Below are 20,641 nucleotides of genomic sequence, written 5' to 3'. Positions count from 1 at the left end.
CCTCCGGTCAAGAGTCCAGAGCCCTAACCACTACTCCACACTGCTGCCCACCGACAGATTTTTAACTGAATACATTTATGATGCACGAATATGCAATTCTCAGTCTGCTACCACCAACTCTCGAGACTCTCATCATAATTTTCTATATTAATAAGTCCTTGGTGACAACCGTCTTCTGTAATTTACACTTCTGTGCACTCAGAAACAGGACCTGGTGGTCCAGGTAGTTTAGACTCCCTCAAAGTACCACATGGACAGCATGTCAAAGTCTCAATACTAAGTGAAGCAGGGAGGGGGCTAGGCGGGAACCGGTGACCCCCTGCACCACAAGCAAACGTTGTAACCACAATGCAAAAGAGCCTGGCTCCTCTGCATTCGTGGTTTTAGAGCTTTTTTAACCTTGTCTCATTTCACCGACAGTAACAACGGTGCTTCACGCAACACTGCCAGTTACATGAGGCAAACTCACAACCACTTAGAAGAATTGCAAACATCATTAAAAATAAATAAATAAATAGATAAATATGTTTTGAAACTATATACCCTTAACGGTTTACTTTTTTATCTGTATTCATAGGCCTATGCCATAGAGAGGTGCTTGTGCAACTAGCCATTGCAAACAGTGGGTACTGATGCAAGAGCATTTTTGTCTTTGTAACAATATTTTAAAAAGTTTCCTCAAGGTCAAAACAAAAAGCAGGGAGCAGCTTTTTTGTAGGTCTCTATTCATTGCAAGGGTGGCAACCATGCTTAGTTGCTAATAGAATACCTTGCACTTGATAATGGATCTTTCACCAACTCCTTTGAAAGAACACATTGGCAATGATATCACACCCCTAGAGTTTTAATTCCATCTACATATCGCAGATCAAGACTGCAATACACACCCAAGGGAAAGGCTGCCACATTTTTATACATGTCACACCCTACTTGCTAAAGTAAAGAATCTACAGACAGAGGGCAATTTATTGCATCTCAGAGCTTAACTGCCTCCCAGTACAACACTGACATGCACCGATTGTGTTCCCTGAGCCAGACTGCCATAGACATGTCATTGTTGCAATGATAATTATTATAGTTCACTAAAGAGACTCACTAAAGACACAGGTTGCTACAGCAGAGATGGATTTCATAACCTTGGTACACAAAGGTGATGGTCTAGCGAAAATGTTTGCCATAGGTATGGAAAGCTGCTACAAACTACACAGAGCTGCATCCATCACGTTCTTTGGGAAATGCAGAATTTCTCAAAGAAACAGCTATATTTGGGAGTTTTTAACTTTTAACAGCTCCCTGGTGAAGTTTTTCTTCTGATAGTAGATTCTTTTGTGGCTACGTTGATGGCCAGTGGACTAAACAAAAATCTTAAATGTATATAAATATAAAACTGTAAATTCTGCTGCCTAAAGCAAAAAATACACATGTTTTGACCAACACAAGTACTGTAATGTAATACCAAACTTGATTTCATTATAGCTGGATCTGTAGATTAATACATTCCCTATACAATTACAGTACAAAGTATTGCTGCAAAACTGCATACTGTATAATACGAACTGATAATACAGGGGGTACATTTGGATTTATGTTAGCACTGCTGCAAAATCAGAAGATCCATTAAAATTGGTTAATGAAAACTGTCAAAGACAGGAACCTGCTGTACGCAAGTCTATATAGCAATTCTCCTTTTTCATGTATATTGCATTACCTTATCCTGCCAGCAGGAGTCAGTGTTCTCTGGTATCAGCTATGCCTCACACAGCACAACCCTGCCCTGTTACACTGGCAATGACGTTTCAGAATACCAACTTTCCAAATGACAGTAATCCCACATTGTTACGATTCACTCGGGATAGCCTGCCATCTTACCGTTGCATATTAGTGCCTTTTACTAACTGCTGTTTCAGGTTTTAAAAATGGCTTGAGACCCACTTGAAAGAAACACTCAAAATGGCAGCCTTACCATTGTCTGTTGCCATGAAGATGGCAGTGTAAGCGTTGTCCTTGACGTAGGTAGACTCGCGGTCCAAGATGGCGGTTGTGTTAACGGTTCCTTTGACAGGGTGAACGCTGAGCCAGCCTGCTGGGTCCTTCAGCATTGCGAACCTATGAGAGAAGAAAAAAAAAGATAAAGAAAGAACTACATTACATAAAACAGACATTTTAAGCTAGTTATTATGCAGATTGTATTATATATCAACACTGTTGCGGAAACATTAATTGCAATTGGGAGGTTGTCATGGAGATAAACTAAAACGGAAAACAATAAAATAATAATTGAATCTTCTCTTACTGTAATTAATGGGTTTCTATCACAGTCGCTCAATATTGTATTTGTGATGTTCTGGCTGGATGACTGCATTTTATTAAAGCAGTATGTTTCTTTTTTTTTAATTTTTTATCCAGGTTAAAATTTATGGGTGTAACAGTTGTCATTAGTATCAGCACATCCCCCTCATATTAATCCCTTTACCACAAGCCCATTATGTTTAATACATTTACTGGGGTGTTTCTGGGATTAAATAACACACATAAGATTTAAGAAACTGATTACAATGCAATTAAGGGGTATTAAACAATATAATACAACTGCCCACATTTTAAGGGCAAGAGGCTCCCACGTACACACATTCCATTCCTATATGCCATTTTTATATTCCGTTCATTTTTTGATGTCTCCAAAGAATACTTAGTCTGATCTTGATGAATATATTTAGCAACCTGTGTAACCTCTTTGAAGTTGTACTTTGCATTTAGATTATTTATTTGTGAACATAGTCTCAATGACACACCATATCTGAATTAAGGCAGCAGTCATCATACACAGATCTCTCCAGTCCCTGTCCTGTATTCATTTAAAATCATATACCCTATTTTTTATTTGGTGCTAGAACCAATAAAATGGAATCAGGGACTAATGTGATTTTATGCATTTCCTTTGCAGGTTGCCCAAATTCCATGGTAGTATTATAGTATATTATAGTATAGTATAGTATATTACTGTATAGCATAGTGTAGAGCATGTCAGTCAGAAAGCTGTCCAGAGTCAGGATTGAAGACCTTTGAAACTCTTGTTGAAAGGTTTGCCATTTAATTTAAAATGTTTCTTTTAGTACAGGTTTGGAAACTGTGTCTGGCAGGCAGCCTCTTGTTTGGCCCATCAGGCTGCCTTTTCTTATAGTGACAGGCTTTAGCTGCTACAGTAGCTAATACTGCTGGTGTCTGACAGTCTGCCGAGCTGAATGATTCATATTACACTGTGGCAGCGGCAGGTTCAAACAGAGGTTTCTGATTCTTCCGAAACAAATAAAACAATAATAACCGCTACAGACGGCATTATCCATCTAGCTATAGGTATCACTGTGCGCCCTTGGGTGTCAGAGTGTGGTTATGTTCGTTCAAATGGCTAGCCTGCATGAAACCAATTGAGATAACCTAACCTTGAGTTAGACATGCACATTACGTTCATACAAGCCATTTTTATATTGCTCGCATTTTGCAATGCCTCTTCAGCACTCCAATGCAATCTAGTACTAAAGCTGTCAACCAGTCTGTGCCATCTACAGTAGCTGTTAAAACTGTGAGTAACAATAATTTGTATTCATGCTATGGCAAGGGCAAGAACACACACCTTTGCTTTAAACTCCCCTTATCTGTTCAGCACACACTACAAGACAAAAAGCTACAAGAGACACAAAAGAAAAATCAAGAAAACGAGCAAAAAGATAAATCACTTTTCTGAGACTGCTTTGTATTCCCATGCTCTAGCTGTCCTCTCATTTTTACCTGCTAAACAGTGCATCATTGTGTCACTCTCACTGCATAACTAGAAGGTCAGATTAACAGCAGGCTTGGTGTGATGGATTGGAGCTGTCAGCCCTCTCATTTAGGACCTTGGTGCACAGTGAGCAGTCTCGCTGAGGCAGTGAGGAAGGTGCTCCCTTTAGGTTTGCTTAGGTGCTGTCTCAGCAAGATCTTGGTAGGCTACCATGAGAAGTACAGTTTGTGCCACACTTTGAAGGGGGACCTGTCACTTTTATATGTGGAACTTTTTGCTATCTCGATCATCACACCTTGGGGCTCCCAAGCCAGAAAAAGCTTTAAAGAAAAAAAGTATACAGCTTCAAAAGCCATTACATTTGGTCTGTTCCTCATTTCTCTCACCCTGTCTGCAATTGTTACTTTTGAGGTTTACATTTTCTCTGTAGCCAGCTTTCATCTTAATTCATTGAGCACTGTGGAATGCTAGCTACCCCTTGTTTTTGACTTCCTCCTCCCAAATAAAACTCTGATGGTTTCACGTGCTCTGTTGTGCAGTATAATTCTTATTTGTAATAGTTTGAAGTGATACATATAAAAAAAGAAGAGATTTACCATAGTAATACAAATAGCATAAACATCTTCCAGAATTTTATTATTAAAACATTAGTGGGGTTTTTTTTATTTATATTTGTATGTATTTGAAATTGATCTGATTTACATTATACATCTTTTAATCAGATTAAGGAAATACCATATACAAAAAGCTAAGTTTGGTAAATGTATTTATGTATTATTGAAAAAAAAACAGTATATTAAATACTGTAAATACCTAATTTCTTTAAATAACTGACACCAAACCTTCGTGTCTGCTTTCCACAGGAAACCGAAATGTCACAACGAAACACAACAAGTAGCTACAGAAAACTGAGTAACAAGGCAAGTTCACTTCCAACCAATTATTCTCTTTTGCTAATTTCACACAAAGGTATGTGACATTTAAATGCCCTTTGCATTTTTTTTTTTTAAGGAATACCAGGGATTAGCCACAAAGTGCAAAACTGTACGGGAATAAAAAGTCAACAGCTCACCAGTGTCTGTCTCTCCTTACTGTAAAGATGCTATTTATTTATTTTTTCATAAAGCTGTAGATATTAAAACCACTCAACCTTTCATCCGGGACCCTTTAGAAACCAGGAAACACTGCCTGTGCAATTCAACTAAGTGGCTTATGAACACGCATATGCTCATTGAGTGCTACAGTACAAGTTTCAAAGTTCACTGCTTAGTTAATTCCCATTAATATTCTCATAAAGACATATAAAAGATGAGATTTAACTCCAATTCAGCTGCGGTGAGTTGTTAGCTTCTCTGCGAAGCTATCTGCATACCAAACTACTTCAAGTATTTCCCACCTACCTGGAACTGTTGAACTGCAAAAGTAAAACTAGATTTTTATCGGGTTAAGCTCAGCACATGTATAGGATTCAGTCAAGGTAGTTTCCATATCCAGAACCCCTTGGTTCACACAGCCCTGTTCCGGCAACTGTGTCAAGGCTATCATCTCTGGTATGCTGGTCTCTCAGTGTTCCACAAGCAGATACCAAGTAACATTTTCCATATGCAAATTCTAGAGTATCAAATCATTTTACCAGTTTCTTTTAGTATATGCACGACACATCCTCCCCACAAATTAAATCATCTTGAGAGTGTTTAAACAACACAAGACTATCATTGACGGTGTTTACATGCACAAGTCATGACAGTTTTCCTCACGACCTGTCTGCTGTACTTTTCAGGAAATGCGTTGCCGATTTTGGAGGGAAAAAAAAATCGTCCGTACCAATGCAGATTACTTAATTCATAGTCATTTAGGGGAGGGGATATTTAAATATACGCGTCTGCTTCAGTAGGAAAAGAACGACTCTGAATATCGTGAGGAGAGCTTCATGCGTTACCATGAAGATAAAAACATTTAACAAAATTAATTAATTCACGTGTTGTCGCGCACATTCTGAATTACGCCACAGATTACCTACTTGTTTGCGTGGTTACACACACAATTTTATATATATATATATATATATATATATATATATATATATATATATATATATACAAGCCTGTTATCTGTACTGGACCTGGCAGCCATCAATTTCTTCGTTTTGTACAAGGTAGGAGAGATTCCATATATACCGTGTATACCATGACAATGACTGCCCTCAGCAGAAATTAGTATAACCGCGGCGCTTCTGCTGTTGAAGTAGTCCATAAATGTACTGTGTGTGGTGGGGGGTCTATGTTCTATGTTTTGTACGGCCTTTCTGTTGGAGATTACGTAAGTAAATAAGAAGAAGGGGATCTTAACTGCTGAAACCTCGTGAGCCACAAACACAATTCCTGCTCCGGTTTACATGGGTTTTTACAGCTATTTTTATCGTGAAAAAGCGATTGACCCTGCCCTTAATGTCGCACTGCCAAAAGGACTTCCTTTTGCTGTTTCACAATGCATTCGCATGACAACGTCACTCAGTCATGACTGTAGAGTCCATTTTCAAGTGCATGTAAACCAAGCCATTGTCTTTGGTTAGCGGTGTGTTAATGTGTTAAAACAATTTCAACATTTCACTCAGACTTCACTGCTTCTGTCAAAGTTCAGCATTTCCAGAAATGGGTGGATGTGCCATTTAATAGCCAAGTTCTGAGGCGTCTGCACAGGGACTTCACACTGCGCACTCGAGAGGGCTGGCCCCTGGTGGCTAGCATGTCTATATTGCGGCACTGGGAGCAGAGACTGGGAGCTAAGGTCATCTCTGTGATGAAGTTCCAGATCTGTAAACTGCTTTTAAAATGTGTTGGCTACAGGCTTCTTTAGTTAGCAAGTTCCTTAGCTGGCTAACTCTTTCAAACGCTGCTAGACAACTGAATGGTATTGTAGTATAGGTAATAGGAACCTGATCTACAGACCCTTAAGAAGCAGCAGCTTTCACTGTGGAATATGGTTTCAGTTTTATTGGGTTTATATGACAGTCACACAAACACACAAAGTTTTTTTTGCTGGGTTTCAACTTAACTTTATTGTTTTTTTTTCTATATGGTGTTTACCATGTATTGCTACAGATTTACACAGCACCATTATTGCTTCAAGTAGGTCTTTAACTTTCTAGAAAATTGCTACTAAACCAAATGTCACTGGCCACCACTTTATATTCCAGATGTTGTATTAACACTTGCTTTGTCTAAATAGTATATGAACAAAATCTAGTTTAATATCCAGGCAAATGTAAAAATTTGACAGTAGGGTTGGATGAAAATGTAATTTTCATTATCCATTATTGCATGAAAAATGAAATCATGTTTGATTAAACCACTGTACTCTCCCACAAGAGAGGTGTGGCTCTGTAGGCGTGTAATCCTTTTAGCTTGTCAGAAACACAATTATTGCCAATAATATGATTATCAACATGATATTTCAGTACAATAAATAATCTTGCCTAAACCAATTTTACGCTAATATCACTAAAACCGGTTATTGTTCCAACCCTATTTGAGAGGTGGACCATTGAACTACTACAGGATCAAACCCCCAGTTGAACAATGCCTAGTACCAGATGATTACATCACAACAACCTCAATTGTTTTTAAAACTAATGTGCAACAATGTGCAGTAGACTGAGACAGTACTATAAGCAGCGAAATGTCAAGGAGTGTTCTGTAATGCTTTAAAATAATTCACAACTTTAATTACACATAATCCACATATTACCATATCTACTGGCACCTATTCCATTTTGTGCAACAGTAAACTTCAGACATAATGCTGCATTTCCCAGGTCTTGCCACTCTGCTAATTGCAAAGAATGTGGTGATTACCCCTTAAAGATAATAAGCAGTGCAGCTTCAGATTTACATAAATAATTACATCTCTGCAATGCTGCACATCAAATACAATTTATTACCATAATACAGCAAGAAACAAAGTGCTTCTCTTCAACTGAAATTTGTTAAATCCTAATTAATATAGCAATAAACAATTTCTGGATGCCTCAATTAAGAGATAGTATAATGTACTTCCTATCTTATATAAAAAAAACAAAAAAACAAGAGTTCATGTATGGGTATGACACTAAATACCAATTTTATTATACACACAGATGGCGCACAGGGGTTAGACAAGAAAATAACAGAAACACCTGCCATAACACTGTCATTAGCCTCCAGGATCAACATGGACAGGCAAGGGTAAACTGTGATACCCTACATGCATAAATATTGTTATTTTTCATCAAACTACTATGTATTTGCAGTGCAATATCCTTCAATACCATTGAGAATGGTTTTATATGCATATTTACCAGCATGTTGGTTGTTCTGTGTAAGTGGATCACAATATTGTTCAGTACCATGTTGAATTATTATGCATTACTGTGTTTGCAGAAATAAATATATTCGTCGACATTAATGATTATTTTGTTAATAATTTATACGCAGGAATAAATACATTCTTCGATGAGATACCTGCATTTACCAGTACGCTTTCCGGTAAATGTAGGAAAAGCAATCTGTTCAGGGGCATGCGGTGAGTTTTTAGCAAGGTATGCAACAACTTTTAAATGACAGATAAAAACATATTCTTATAATGTAGGCTACTAATAGTGATTCAGCAATTTTGGCTTTGGCCGTCTCTTTTCAATAATTTCTGTTTTTAAAACAGATTAGTCAACAAACTTTTCACTAAGTTTTCCATTTTGATTTTGACGACAAGAGTTTGTGAGCCACTCAGTGTTCAGTCAAAGATGATTCAATTCTACAGTTACATGCCAAGCCTATATTTTCCTGCGTACGGCCACCAGGAAGTGAGGTGCACACTTGGAGTGTTGCATGCCTTGCTCAACAAAACAAGAAGATTACTTGGGCTATCATATACTTAAAAAATGTTGTAAAATAAACATATTATCATATTCTTCAAAATATATTTCAAGGCATGCAATGGCATGCATTGCACACAGACGGCACTAAATCTGTTTCTTCATAGTTTCAGACATTTACCAATAAGCAATTTATTTCTTAATGCGAGCAGTGTGGAGTAGTGGTTAGGGCTTTGGCCTCTTGACCAGGGGGTTTTGGGTTCAATCCCAGGTGCTGGACACTGCTGTTGTACCCTTTCTAAAAAACGTGGGTACTATAATACAGGTCTATGAACAGCAAAACTGGATGCAAGTTGTCAGCATTTCTGATTTGTTCAATGCCCTGATGTTGAGAACGCTTTGCTTTTAAAAATGCCAGTGATCAAAAGTGCTGTTCATTTGCAATGCATACTTTTCAAAAGTTCACTTACAGTGGTATTTTCAATAAAATACACAGTCATTTTAAATGTATACTACTTTTCATTGTTCTGAAATTGGAATTTCATTTCAGTGTTACTGTAACTTCTATAAAAAAAATTAAAAAAAACACACGGCAGTGTGCATTTGGCTCCTGATAATAAAAATTACCGATAATACACATTTTTTTGCTGGGCCTTTGAAATTCGTATTAGCGAGAATTGACTGCAGTTATAGCAGAGGTTGCTTTCAGACTAAAATAAAAACTATTTCATAAGCCATAATGAGCATGCTTCTGAGCTCCAGCAAGATTGTTTCATTCCACAGGTAAACCTCACTGAGGTCAATGATAAAGAAGGTAAGCGATGCAATACTCTTTTGTAGGTTTGTTAATAACCAGTAAGATTAGCATGTCATAGAGAAACTCATTCTTCCAGAAATTTGGAATCATACAGGGGGGTTTAGTGTCTCAAAGTAATTTAAATTAATGAAACTCCAAGCGGCAGGAATCCCCTAGCTGGCCAGATCTCTTTCTTCCCTTTAATCCTCAATGTCTGACATTTGACAACTTCTTTAATTCTCTCTCTCTCTCTCTCTCTCTCTCTCTCTCTCTCTCTCTCTCTCTCTCTCTCTCTCTCTCTCTCTCTCTCTCTCAGGGTCACACAATGAGTCAGTGGCTGTGACATCTCAAAGGTTTATAGATTTAATAAGGCTACTTTATTTAGTAAGATCTGTGTATGTTAGAACTCAGCAACCTATTCTGAGTCTATCTCAAGTTGGGAGTAAGCAGGATCATCTATACATTATCTTGGGATCTTCCAGCATGCAGTGTATTCCACAATGCTTTGCTGTGTGAACAAACACAACAGGGAATGCAATGTTTATTGGTGCTCATTTAGTCTTTAATAATTACATCCCCAGGGAATGAATCTTCTTGAGAACATACGTAACTAAGGAGAAAAAGGAACGAGCGGGTCTCGGGGGACACACAATATGAGCGTTGTAACCGATGAGCGTTATAAACAGGAGAGGGAGTGGGAGATGCGTGCTTTTGCAGTTTCTGCCAGTTCAATGAGACACCAATGGCAATGCCAAAGGCCAACTGGGTTTCTCATACAGTGTACACCCTCTGACATTAACTCTACTGAAAAAACCTGAGGCAGTATCATAATCTGCGTTCTGAAACAAACATAAAATGGAATGAAATGTGACCTTTCGTAATACTGCATGCATTATTCCTGAACCCTTCACTCTTTCAAAAGTTGAGGTTTCCATTAATGTGTACAGGCGAGCCAATTAAATCCCCTCTGCTGAACTGACATGCAGTTGGAATTCATTTATTTTATTTAGCTTGCAGGAATTCCAAGTACATGCAGTAAATAAATCTAATATGGAACAATATTTGCTTGAATTCAATTCCCTCCGGCAAAGACAAGTTAATTGAATTGGACCTTAAATGTAGTGAGGGAAGAACTCTAAAAGATGCAACCTTTAAGGTTATTTAGCTAGCTTCCCTTTACCATTAGACAATTATAGTTTAACGTGTTTAGAAAGAATAAATGGTCATGGTCCACAAATACAAATTCTGAGGCATAACATTTTAATATATTTCCATATTAACATGCTTATTAAAAAAGGAAATCCCTCTTTAAAACAATTCTGACCACTGGTGAGCTAAATGGGATACATCTCAAATATTAAATACACAGTAGTTAGACTGTACTTACATTTGTGTTGCATTATTTAATACATGTCCTTACAACAAAATAATAACTTAGTTAAATAATGTATGGATCCTCACAATCACAGATTTGTGTGCTAAGTGAGTGCAGTAAATATTAAAAAACAATAATACTACAGCGTAACTATAAATCTATCTATCTATCTATCTATCTATATATATATAATTAATGTACCTCTATTTTGGGAAACCATTAGCTACCATGCAACATAAAAGAAGGCATCTTAAGGACATGTTGTCTATACCGTTTAGGACTGAAGTTCATTTTAAAACATGCCAAAATATAACATTTAAGATAACTGTGATATTTTAGACCTGTACCGAGTTTTGAAATAAGAATTAACTAATAAACTGCTGAAAAATGTTTCACCATTATATAATCAAATACACTTTTATCATAACGTGTTTGTCTTTTATGAATAATGATGGTGATACATATTGGTGAGATTTATAGGATTTTTTTTTTTAACCTGGGGGATTGCTTTCTTTTCTTGAAGCTGCTTAGCAAGAAGCAAGGAAGAAAAATGAGATCCACAGTGATTCACAAAAGACAGTACTTCAAATAAGACAGCCTGTTTTCAAGGTTAATAAATAGGTGTAAATAACATAAGAGTGAGCAAAGCCATTTGTTGAGGGTGTTTGCTCATGATCACAGATTCCTTTGATCTATGGATATTTAATAAAAATGTCCAGACTAAAATAAAGTATCTAATGAAACATAAAGCCACTATCATTCAAAGATAGAAATATAGAGATTAATGTGACTTAAGTGATATGATTTTTATTTCCATAAACCTCAGTGCAAAAACATAACGATGGAAGTACAACAAATAGAAATCTAATGAAAAAGACTCGGTCCTTCCCTGATTAAGAAATCTTCCTTCATCTTTATTGATTCCTTGTCTGGTCCCAGTGTGTTTCAGCTCCGTAATGAACTCCATTGCAGGGTTTTAGTAACTAATCTGACTTAATCTAAGTGATTGCGAATGATTGGCATGGAGATCTCAACAAAGGTCTGCTCATAAAACCTAATAAACAGCCAGTGCTTAATTCAACCTTTTTAAAATATCAGCTGTCAGTTTGCGCTTAACCCTCACGCTCCTTACAAATGATTTTTAAACATCAAGCAATCAATATTGATGAATTCTGATGATGCACTGTATTCTAATAAGCACAGCAAAAATACAGGGATCTTTAGAGTTTACACATGCATCGACCCCTTTGATTTCTACTATGAACACAGCACAGTCATTTCCTCAGTGAAAAGTTCTGCCCTCTGGCTTTTCCTCTGCTATTTATTTGAGTTCAACGCTGACCTCCAAGTAAATACATACGAGAGGAGGCCATTTGGCCCATCTTGCTCGTTTGGTTGTTAGCAGCTTATTGATCCCAGAACCTCATCAAGCAGCTTCTTGAAGGATCCCAGGGTGTCCACTTCAACAGTATTACAGGGGAGTTGGTTCCAGACCCTCACAATTCTCTGTGTAAAAAAGTGCTTCCTATTTTCTGTTCTGAATGCCCCTTTATCTAATCTCCATTTGTGTTTCTTTTTTCAGGTTGAAAAAGACCCTTGGGTCAACATTGTCAATACCTTTTAGAATTTTGAATGCTTGAATCAGATTGCAGCGTAGTCTTCTTTGTTCAAGACTGAATAGATTAAATTCTTTAAGCCTGTCTGCATATGACATGCCTTTTAAACCTGGAATAATTCTGGTCGCTCTTGTTTGCACTCTTTCTAGACCAGCAATATCCTTTTTGTAGTGAGGTGACCAGAACTGAACACAATATTCTAGATGAGGTCTTACTAATGCATTGTACAGTTTTAACATTACTTCCCTTGATTTAAATTCAACACTTTTCACTATATATCTGAGCATCTTGTTGGCCTTTTTATATAATACAAAAAATATGATATGTCAGTATTAACTCTTTCAGCTCTTTAGCGTCGATACTTTCTTTTGTCCAAAAGGACTGTCTCACTCTACGTTCTCATTCCCTGAAACATCAAATATGTAATTAATGAGCTCATTGTCAGTAATCCAATCATATTACAGCCTATCAAAAGAGAGAAACATTTCTAACAAAGCTAAAAATGTCAGTAGGTGCCATATTGAAAATAATCATTGTGACTGCAGTATATAGCGCACCTCATACTGTATATCGTGTGATATCGCTAAGGAAGCAGTGTGTTCCAGTGGTTAAAGTCCAGGGCTTGTAACCAGAAGGTCACTGGTTCAAATCCCACCTCTGCCACTGACTGACTCACTGTGAGCAAGTCACTTAACCTCCTTGTGCTCCATTCTGAGATGTTACAACAATGTCCTATTGTAAGTGACTCTGCATATAATGCACAGTTCACAGCCTACCTCTGTAAAGTGCTTTGTGATGGTGGTCCACTATGAAAGGTGCTATATAAAGATGTTATTATTATTATTATTATTATTGTTATTATTATTAAAGAATAATGCCTGTTTGTGGCTGAATGAGTTTCCAGCCTGTGGACTTTCTGACTCACTTTATGGTTTGATGCTGAAGAGAGTCCGGGTCTGTGGCATTCAGTGTGGCTATGCCACTGCCGATGGGTATGTTCTCGTGCCTGGTCACTCTCATGGGGTCAGGGTAGAAGATGGGACCCTCGTTAACATCCATGACTGTAACCTGGACCGTTGCCGTGGAGCTGGGTCCGTAAGCCACATCCGGCACCAAGGGGTCTTCATTCTCCACTTTAATCAGGAGGGTGTGGAAGGCAGAGATCTCGTAATCCAGGGGCTGCAGGAAAGGGTTCACATTAACAGAGAGCAACGGGGTGGGGGGGGGGGGTTGTTGAGTATATGGAAAATTACAAAAAGCGGTATGTAATTCAATATGTTAAGGTAACATTATTCAGCAGGATTTTATGAAGCAAAATTAGAAATTTCTATAGGGTGATGGAAAACTTTTGGCCATAGCTGCACATCCACTGTATGTATAAAAAACACACACAGATGACTCCACAATGTGGCATAACTTGTGCTAAATGTCCATAGTAAGTTTCATTACAATTGGGTATTTAATTCTAGAGATACAGTATATAAAATCTTCCTCAGTAACGCCTCATTGTTTATATCAGAGAAGACTTAAATCATAAAAACATTTTTTTTATGGAGGACTACACAATTTTGCTGGAACGTCATTTGGAATTCATTCCTTTACCATGGTAGTAAATCAGTGTGCCAACTGAATAAGTATGCTGTGCAAATAAAAGCTTATGAACTGACAAAGTGTTCCAGTCTATTGAAAGGATATTGCAATGCAGGAACAGTTTGCAGGCTCTTGTTTGTTTTACCTTAACGACTGTCAGCATGCCTTGGTTGTTTTGGGCGTTGGTGTTCATCTCGAAGCTCTGGCCTGGGTTCCCATTGATGATGGAGTACACTGCTCTCCAGCCTCCGGTCGTGGGGTCGTCCTTATCCTCAACAGTCAGATTGACGATCACTCCCGTCACTCCTTCATTCACTGTTGCTTGGAACTGCAATGCAAAAGAAAGAATAAAAGTTGTAGATTATAGCGTGGCATAATCTGGTTTCCACCCAAAAGCTACTGTTAATTGATTTGAAAAAAAACGAATTGCTGACACAAACACCTGTATTTAGAATCCACACTGGTTTAGTGTACACTTCATCTATTGTATGCTCTACTCAAATAAGTGATGGTGAAGTTAGTATTCAGAAAGGATACTTCTGCTGGTTTGTGTACACTTAAGTGGTTGGGCTGTTGTATGATGAAGCAGTAAAGCAAATTACCAATGAAAAACCTCAGCTGACAAAAATAAATATTTCACCATATTGGACCCCACCATCAGTGTGGTAGTTGAGTTAATAGTGATTATTAGTATATATTTTCTTTGTTTTTAACCAGTGTAATTATCAAATAAAATTATTTAGAGAAAGCAAATTTCGAGATTCTCCCTGCTGCCTCACGCATATACAAAATCATTTTTGCCATCAAAACACTGGAAAATATTATTACTGTAAAACAGGCAATAATTTATTGTCTATTAGTTTTTGCTATTACTTTTCGACATCCGTAATGCAGGCATGCTGATGACTATAGTGAGTCTGATTGAGCATGTTGAGTACTCTGTACTCTGATGACATGGTTCTTAGGCATCACCCTGATTCACTCTACCTATCCAACGTTTGGATTCTTTGAAAGTCTTCATGCACCCATTAAGTTATCTTGTTGCCTGGATACCTGGCTACTAGAAACTCGGCTAAGGCTACTAAAAATAGTTCCACATACCTCCTCCACATTTTCCACCATCCCTACCCCGACAACAGCCCCAACATAAAGATTTATTGATTCAAACTGGCAAACTAGAGGTTTCAAAGCCCATTGCTAATCCACTGAGTCATACAGCCTCTGCCAGAAGACTTTATTTAGAAATTGATTTTAGTCCAGCTGATTTATCTGTTTCCCCAGTGATACACAGTGCAGGAGATCAGGGGAATGTGTGATTTCAAGCCTGTACCTCCTAGGATCAGTGGGATCAAACACCACTAATCTGTGCCCCTCAAGAAGGTGGTCAGGTTGCCACGGTGCATTGTTTAACATGTGTGCAATGAAGCATAAGCTAACTATACAACCTGGTATAGTTCAGTTAAACAATGGATCCAAGGGGGATGTACAAGTATTACATCATTAAGCGCTGGCCAATTTCAGCCCCCCCACCACCACCTCCCCCCCCCCCCCCCCCCCCATCATTAACCATCATCACAAGTGCATGTGTTGGTTATAAAGAGAAACTGTAAAATGCTATTGCAAAAAACAACAACATTATAATGTTGGAAGATTTGCCTCATTACAATAATTATCCTGTAATTGAAAAACACTCACAAGTCATGGTTGTTTCCAGATTAGACTTGTTCAGGTTTGTAGGTACCAAAAAAATCCAGTCCAATTATACAGGACGCTAGTGATCCAGAGGGGCTGGATTGAATTAAATTGTATTTTTTTCTCTTTCCTTCAGGCTTTTTCACATTCAATTCAAATCTATTTGGGTCAAAACTAAGCTAAGCACCCTGAGACACAGAACATGTTCACATGACTACCAGCTATTAGCCAATGGACACTAGACACAGGAATTCTTGTCAGGACAGTGTTCTCTGCACGCTCATCACAGCACCCTGAACAAGAAGCAATTTCCAGAGACTGTGGCCTGCTTAAGCCAAGGGTACAGGAAATAAATTGAATCATACTGTTTTCGAGCAAGTCAAATTGGACAATTTGGTTTTCATATCAACCTTATTGAGCAGGTGCTCCCGGCAGAGACCATCCATTGAAACAGACACTATATGTCATTGTGACCTCTGCAAATTGAAACCAAACGGATTTGGCCACAATCTTTCTTTCACTCTCTATAGGAACCATAGAAACTACTCACACTGACCCAACTGTCCTCTAAATCATTATAATCTATGCAGTATCTAGTGAGGTATACACAACTGAAAATACTAAGTACTTTAAGGAATATTAAAAAATATATATATATATATATATATATATATATATATATATATATATATATATATATATATATATATATATATACACACCCTGTAAAACCTTTGTATAAGTCTATTTTCTAGGTATTTTTAGGGGGTCCTAAAAATGGCAGAGCAACTTGCACACTGGTGTGACCTATAAGCTTTTTCCTCAAATTGCAGTCTCAAAAACTGTGTGTGTATATATATATATATATATACAGACGTGCTCAAATTTGTTGGTACCCTTACAGCTCATTGAAATAATTCATTCCTCCTGAAAAGTGATGAAATTAAAAGCTATTTTATCATGTATACTTGCATGCCTTTGGTATGTCATAGAATAAAGCAAAGAAGCTGTGAAAAGAGATGAATTATTGCTTATTCTACAAAGATATTCTAAAATGGCCTGGACACATTTGTTGGTACCCCTTAGAAAAGATAATAAATAATTGGATTATAGAGATATTCCAAACTAATTAGTTTCTTTAATTAGTATCTCACATGTCTCCAATCTTGTAATCAGTCATTCAGCCTATTTAAATGGAGAAAAGTAGTCACTGTGCTGTTTGGTACCATTGTGTGCACCACACTGAACATGGACCAGAGAAAGCAAAGGAGAGAGTTGTCTGAGGAGATCAGAAAGAAAATAATAGACGAGCATGGTAAAGGTAAAGGCTACAAGACCATCTCCAAGCAGCTTGATGTTCCTGTGACAACAGTTGCAAATATTATTAAGAAGTTTAAGGTCCATGGAACTGTAGCCAACCTCCCTGGGCACGGCCGCAAGAAGAAAATCGACCCCAGAGTGAACAGAAGGATAGTGCGAATGGTAGAAAAAGAACCAAGGATAACTGCCAAAGAGATACAAGCTGAACTCCAAGGTGAAGGTACGTCAGTTTCTGATCGCACCATCAGTCGCGTCGAAAAACATAAAAAAGCCAGACTGGAATTTGCTAAAATGCACATTGACAAGCCACAATCCTTCTGGGAGAATGTCCTTTGGACAGATGAGTCAAAAGTAGAGCTTTTTGGCAAGTCACATCAGCTCTATGTTCACAGATGAAAAAATGAAGCTTTCAAAGAAAAGAACACCATACCTACAGTGAAACATGGAGGAGGCTCGGTTATGTTTTGGGGCTGCTTTGCTGCGCCTGGCACAGGATGCCTTGAATCTGTGCAGGGCACAATGAAATCTCAAGACTATCAAGGCATTCTGGAGCGAAACGTACTGCCCAGTGTCAGAAAGCTCTGTCTCAGTCGCAGGTCATGGGTCCTCCAACAGGATAATGACCCAAAACACACAGCTAAAAGCACCCAAGAATGGATAAGAACAAAACATTGGACTATTCTGAAGTGGCCTTCTATGAGTCCTGATCTGAATCCTATCTAACATCTATGGAAAGAGCTGAAACTTGCAGTCTGGAGAAGGCACCCATCAAGCCTGAGACAGCTGGAGCAGTTTGCTCAGGAAGAGTGGGCCAAACTACCTGTTAACAGGTGCAGAAGTCTCATTGAGAGCTACAGAAAACGTTTGATTGCAGTGATTGCCTCTAAAGGTTGTGCAACAAAATATTAGGTTAGCGGTCCCATCATTTTTGTCCATGCCATTTTCATTTGTTTTCTTATTTACAATATTATGTTGAATAAAAAATCAAAAGCAAAGTCTGATTTCTATTAAATATGGAATAAACAATGGTGGATGCCAATTACTTTTGTCAGTTTCAAGTTATTTCAGAGAAAATTGTGCATTCTTCGTTTTTTGTATAATATATATATACACACACTTTCTTTGTGTTTTTTCTCTATTTTTAATTGCCCAAATTCGTTTGTTTGTGACTGTATATAAGACAAAAGTATTTGGGCAGCCACACATTAGTATGTGTATCCATCCTTTGCTTCCTTTACAGTTTGCATTCTTTTTTTGTATTTTGAAACGATTTCCTGACCTATTTCTGGAGATATTTTTGCCCAACATCCACCATGTTTAACACTAGGCATGATTTTTTAAACTTCTTCTCTTTTCCTCCAAACGTTGCTTTCTTGGTGAAAAAAGTTATATTCTGGATTGGTCTGACCTTACAATTTCGTTAACGAAATCATCAGGCTTCTTCAAGTTTTCAATGGAAAACTCCAATCGCTTTCTTTTGTGTACTGTTTTTAAGAAAGGTTTGCATCTTGGTTTTCGCCCATGAACATTCATCTTGTTAAGGTATCGTTGAATTGTTTGCTCATGAATTTCTTGACCATCATCTCTCAATTCTTGTGTCAAATCTTTTGCAGTAATCCAAGGATTTTGCCAGGCTGCTCCAATGATTCTTCTTCCAGATTTTGCAGAAACCTTGTTGTCTTCCACACCTGGAGCTAGTTGCAGTAGTTCCAGTTCTTCTGTGTTTGTCAATAATAGCTCACATTTTTCTGGTAGTTTCTCCTTTTTCATTTAGTTGTATCACTGCCATTTTGAGATTGTTGCTGTACTCATTAGTTGCAACCATTTTTGTTGCTTTTTTTAATCACAAATTTCCAAATTATTTTTCAGCACTTGATGATTATGTATGTATTTATTCTATAATTATCATCAGGTGTTGGTTTTCAATCATGGTAATTGTCAATAATTAGCAACGAATGGGATTCATACAAAATATGTTGATTGCCCAAATACTTTTGTCAAAGCATGACATTTGTTTTTGCATGTTATGTAATAATTTGTTGTTTATTATAAAGCTGCCCAATATATATAACCTATGGTTGTAACAGACATTTCAGGATAAATAATGATGTTATTGTCTATTTACGAGTAATAGGGAATTAAAAAAAGTTCAGCAGCTAAATCTATTAGAAAAATAAGTCTGTTTTCACTGGTAATCCTGGATTGTTCCACACTGCTTGGCTACCAACCGATGCACTTAAACACAATTAAAATGCTACTGCTTACAAGTAACAGACAAAATGGGATCAGGGTTGGGGTCAATTCCCAATTCCAATTGCAATTTCAGTTCCAATTCCCTTTTAATCAATTCCAACACATTCTTGATCAAAATAGCAATTAGCAATATTCTGTTAAAATGAACTTCTCACAGTGGCAACAAATTATTTAAATTGAAGTCACTGTTAGCCAATTAAATTAGCTTCAAATGAAAGCATTCGAACAATCACAACAATTATTATGTCTCTAAAATATCAATTCCAGTTCCAATTCTTTCAAAGGAATTGGAATTGGGAATTGATTTTAAAAAGAAATTGGAAATGGAATTGGAATTATAAAACAGGAATTGACCCCAACCCTGAATTGGGTAACATGCTGCATTGTAAAAGATTCTCAATTTCTGACAAGATCCTGTATATGTTCCTCAGTGCATGTAGGGTTTAGAACAAGCTCATTACTGCGCCAGTGCTGTATCCTGCATTATACACAACTCCTGTATTATCTTTTCCTACATAATCGACATTGTTTAAACAATCTTCTGGGTCATTAATCAACTGCATTCCACACATATTATTTGCTGGAGAGCGAAACAGGCAGGGTCATTCCGACACGTGTTTCAGCGTGGAAAGGCAGCTTTTATCTGGGTGTACACACAAGTAATGAATAATGAGTTTGTTTGAAACACAGTGTTCTGCAACGCTCTCAGGTTGATATCCCGGCTCTTTGTGGTCCTGTGGGATTGTCCATAATGCATGTCTGCTATCTGTTTTATTCTTTCATGTGTGACTTGTAAGATCTTAAGCCAGGTCCTTTTATTAAAGCCAAAGTAAGGGAGAACATGAACCTCCCCTCCCCACCCCCCACCCTTTCCAATGCACACAAATACACACCAAATTCCTCTGACAGTTGTCTGGAACAGAACTCATGCATTTAAGATGAGGCTACCTTGTCTCCTTACGTAACCCTGGGTTGGCTGGTCAGCCAGCAGTATGCAGCATATTTCATGTAATTATCTCAGGCAGTAGAGCGGTAAGATGGATATATTCAGTCTTTGTGGACAATTGATAGTGAGTCCCTGGCTGGGCTCTGATAAGACCCCTGTCTGAGTGAGTGGAGAGACCGAGGCAGCATGACCAAGCGAAGCCTGGCTGGGTTCAGACTGAGTGTCTGCTGACATCCGGATACGGAAAGATTTAATTTTATTTGCAGAAGAATAAGAGTACAAATATCTACATGTGAAAAGCCCCACCCCCATTCTTTTCAAAGCTTCATTTAATGTGTTCATCGTTACTTCTCATTAAATAATACATGTATACTACACAGAACAGATTATAAAAGCCATTCTGGCCATAATCTGACCAGACTCCCA

General features: G+C 37.7%; 1 protein-coding gene across 1 annotated transcript in view; it reads right to left on the bottom strand.

The window, feature by feature from the left end:
* LOC117425955 (cadherin-13) overlaps nucleotides 1–20,641 on the bottom strand; it is a 339,797-nt gene that overhangs the window by 39,681 nt on the left and 279,475 nt on the right. Inside the window, exons 9-11 of the mRNA XM_034043295.3 lie at nucleotides 14,150–14,332; nucleotides 13,340–13,593; nucleotides 1,964–2,106 (exon numbers count right to left, since the gene is read on the bottom strand). Of these exons, the coding sequence (XP_033899186.2) occupies nucleotides 1,964–2,106; nucleotides 13,340–13,593; nucleotides 14,150–14,332 (580 nt within the window). The remainder of the gene's footprint in view (nucleotides 1–1,963; nucleotides 2,107–13,339; nucleotides 13,594–14,149; nucleotides 14,333–20,641) is intronic.

The sequence above is a fragment of the Acipenser ruthenus genome, chromosome 20 (genome assembly GCF_902713425.1).
Source record: "Acipenser ruthenus chromosome 20, fAciRut3.2 maternal haplotype, whole genome shotgun sequence".
Classification (NCBI taxonomy): domain Eukaryota; kingdom Metazoa; phylum Chordata; class Actinopteri; order Acipenseriformes; family Acipenseridae; genus Acipenser; species Acipenser ruthenus.
This window is presented reverse-complemented; position numbering and strand designations above follow the sequence as displayed.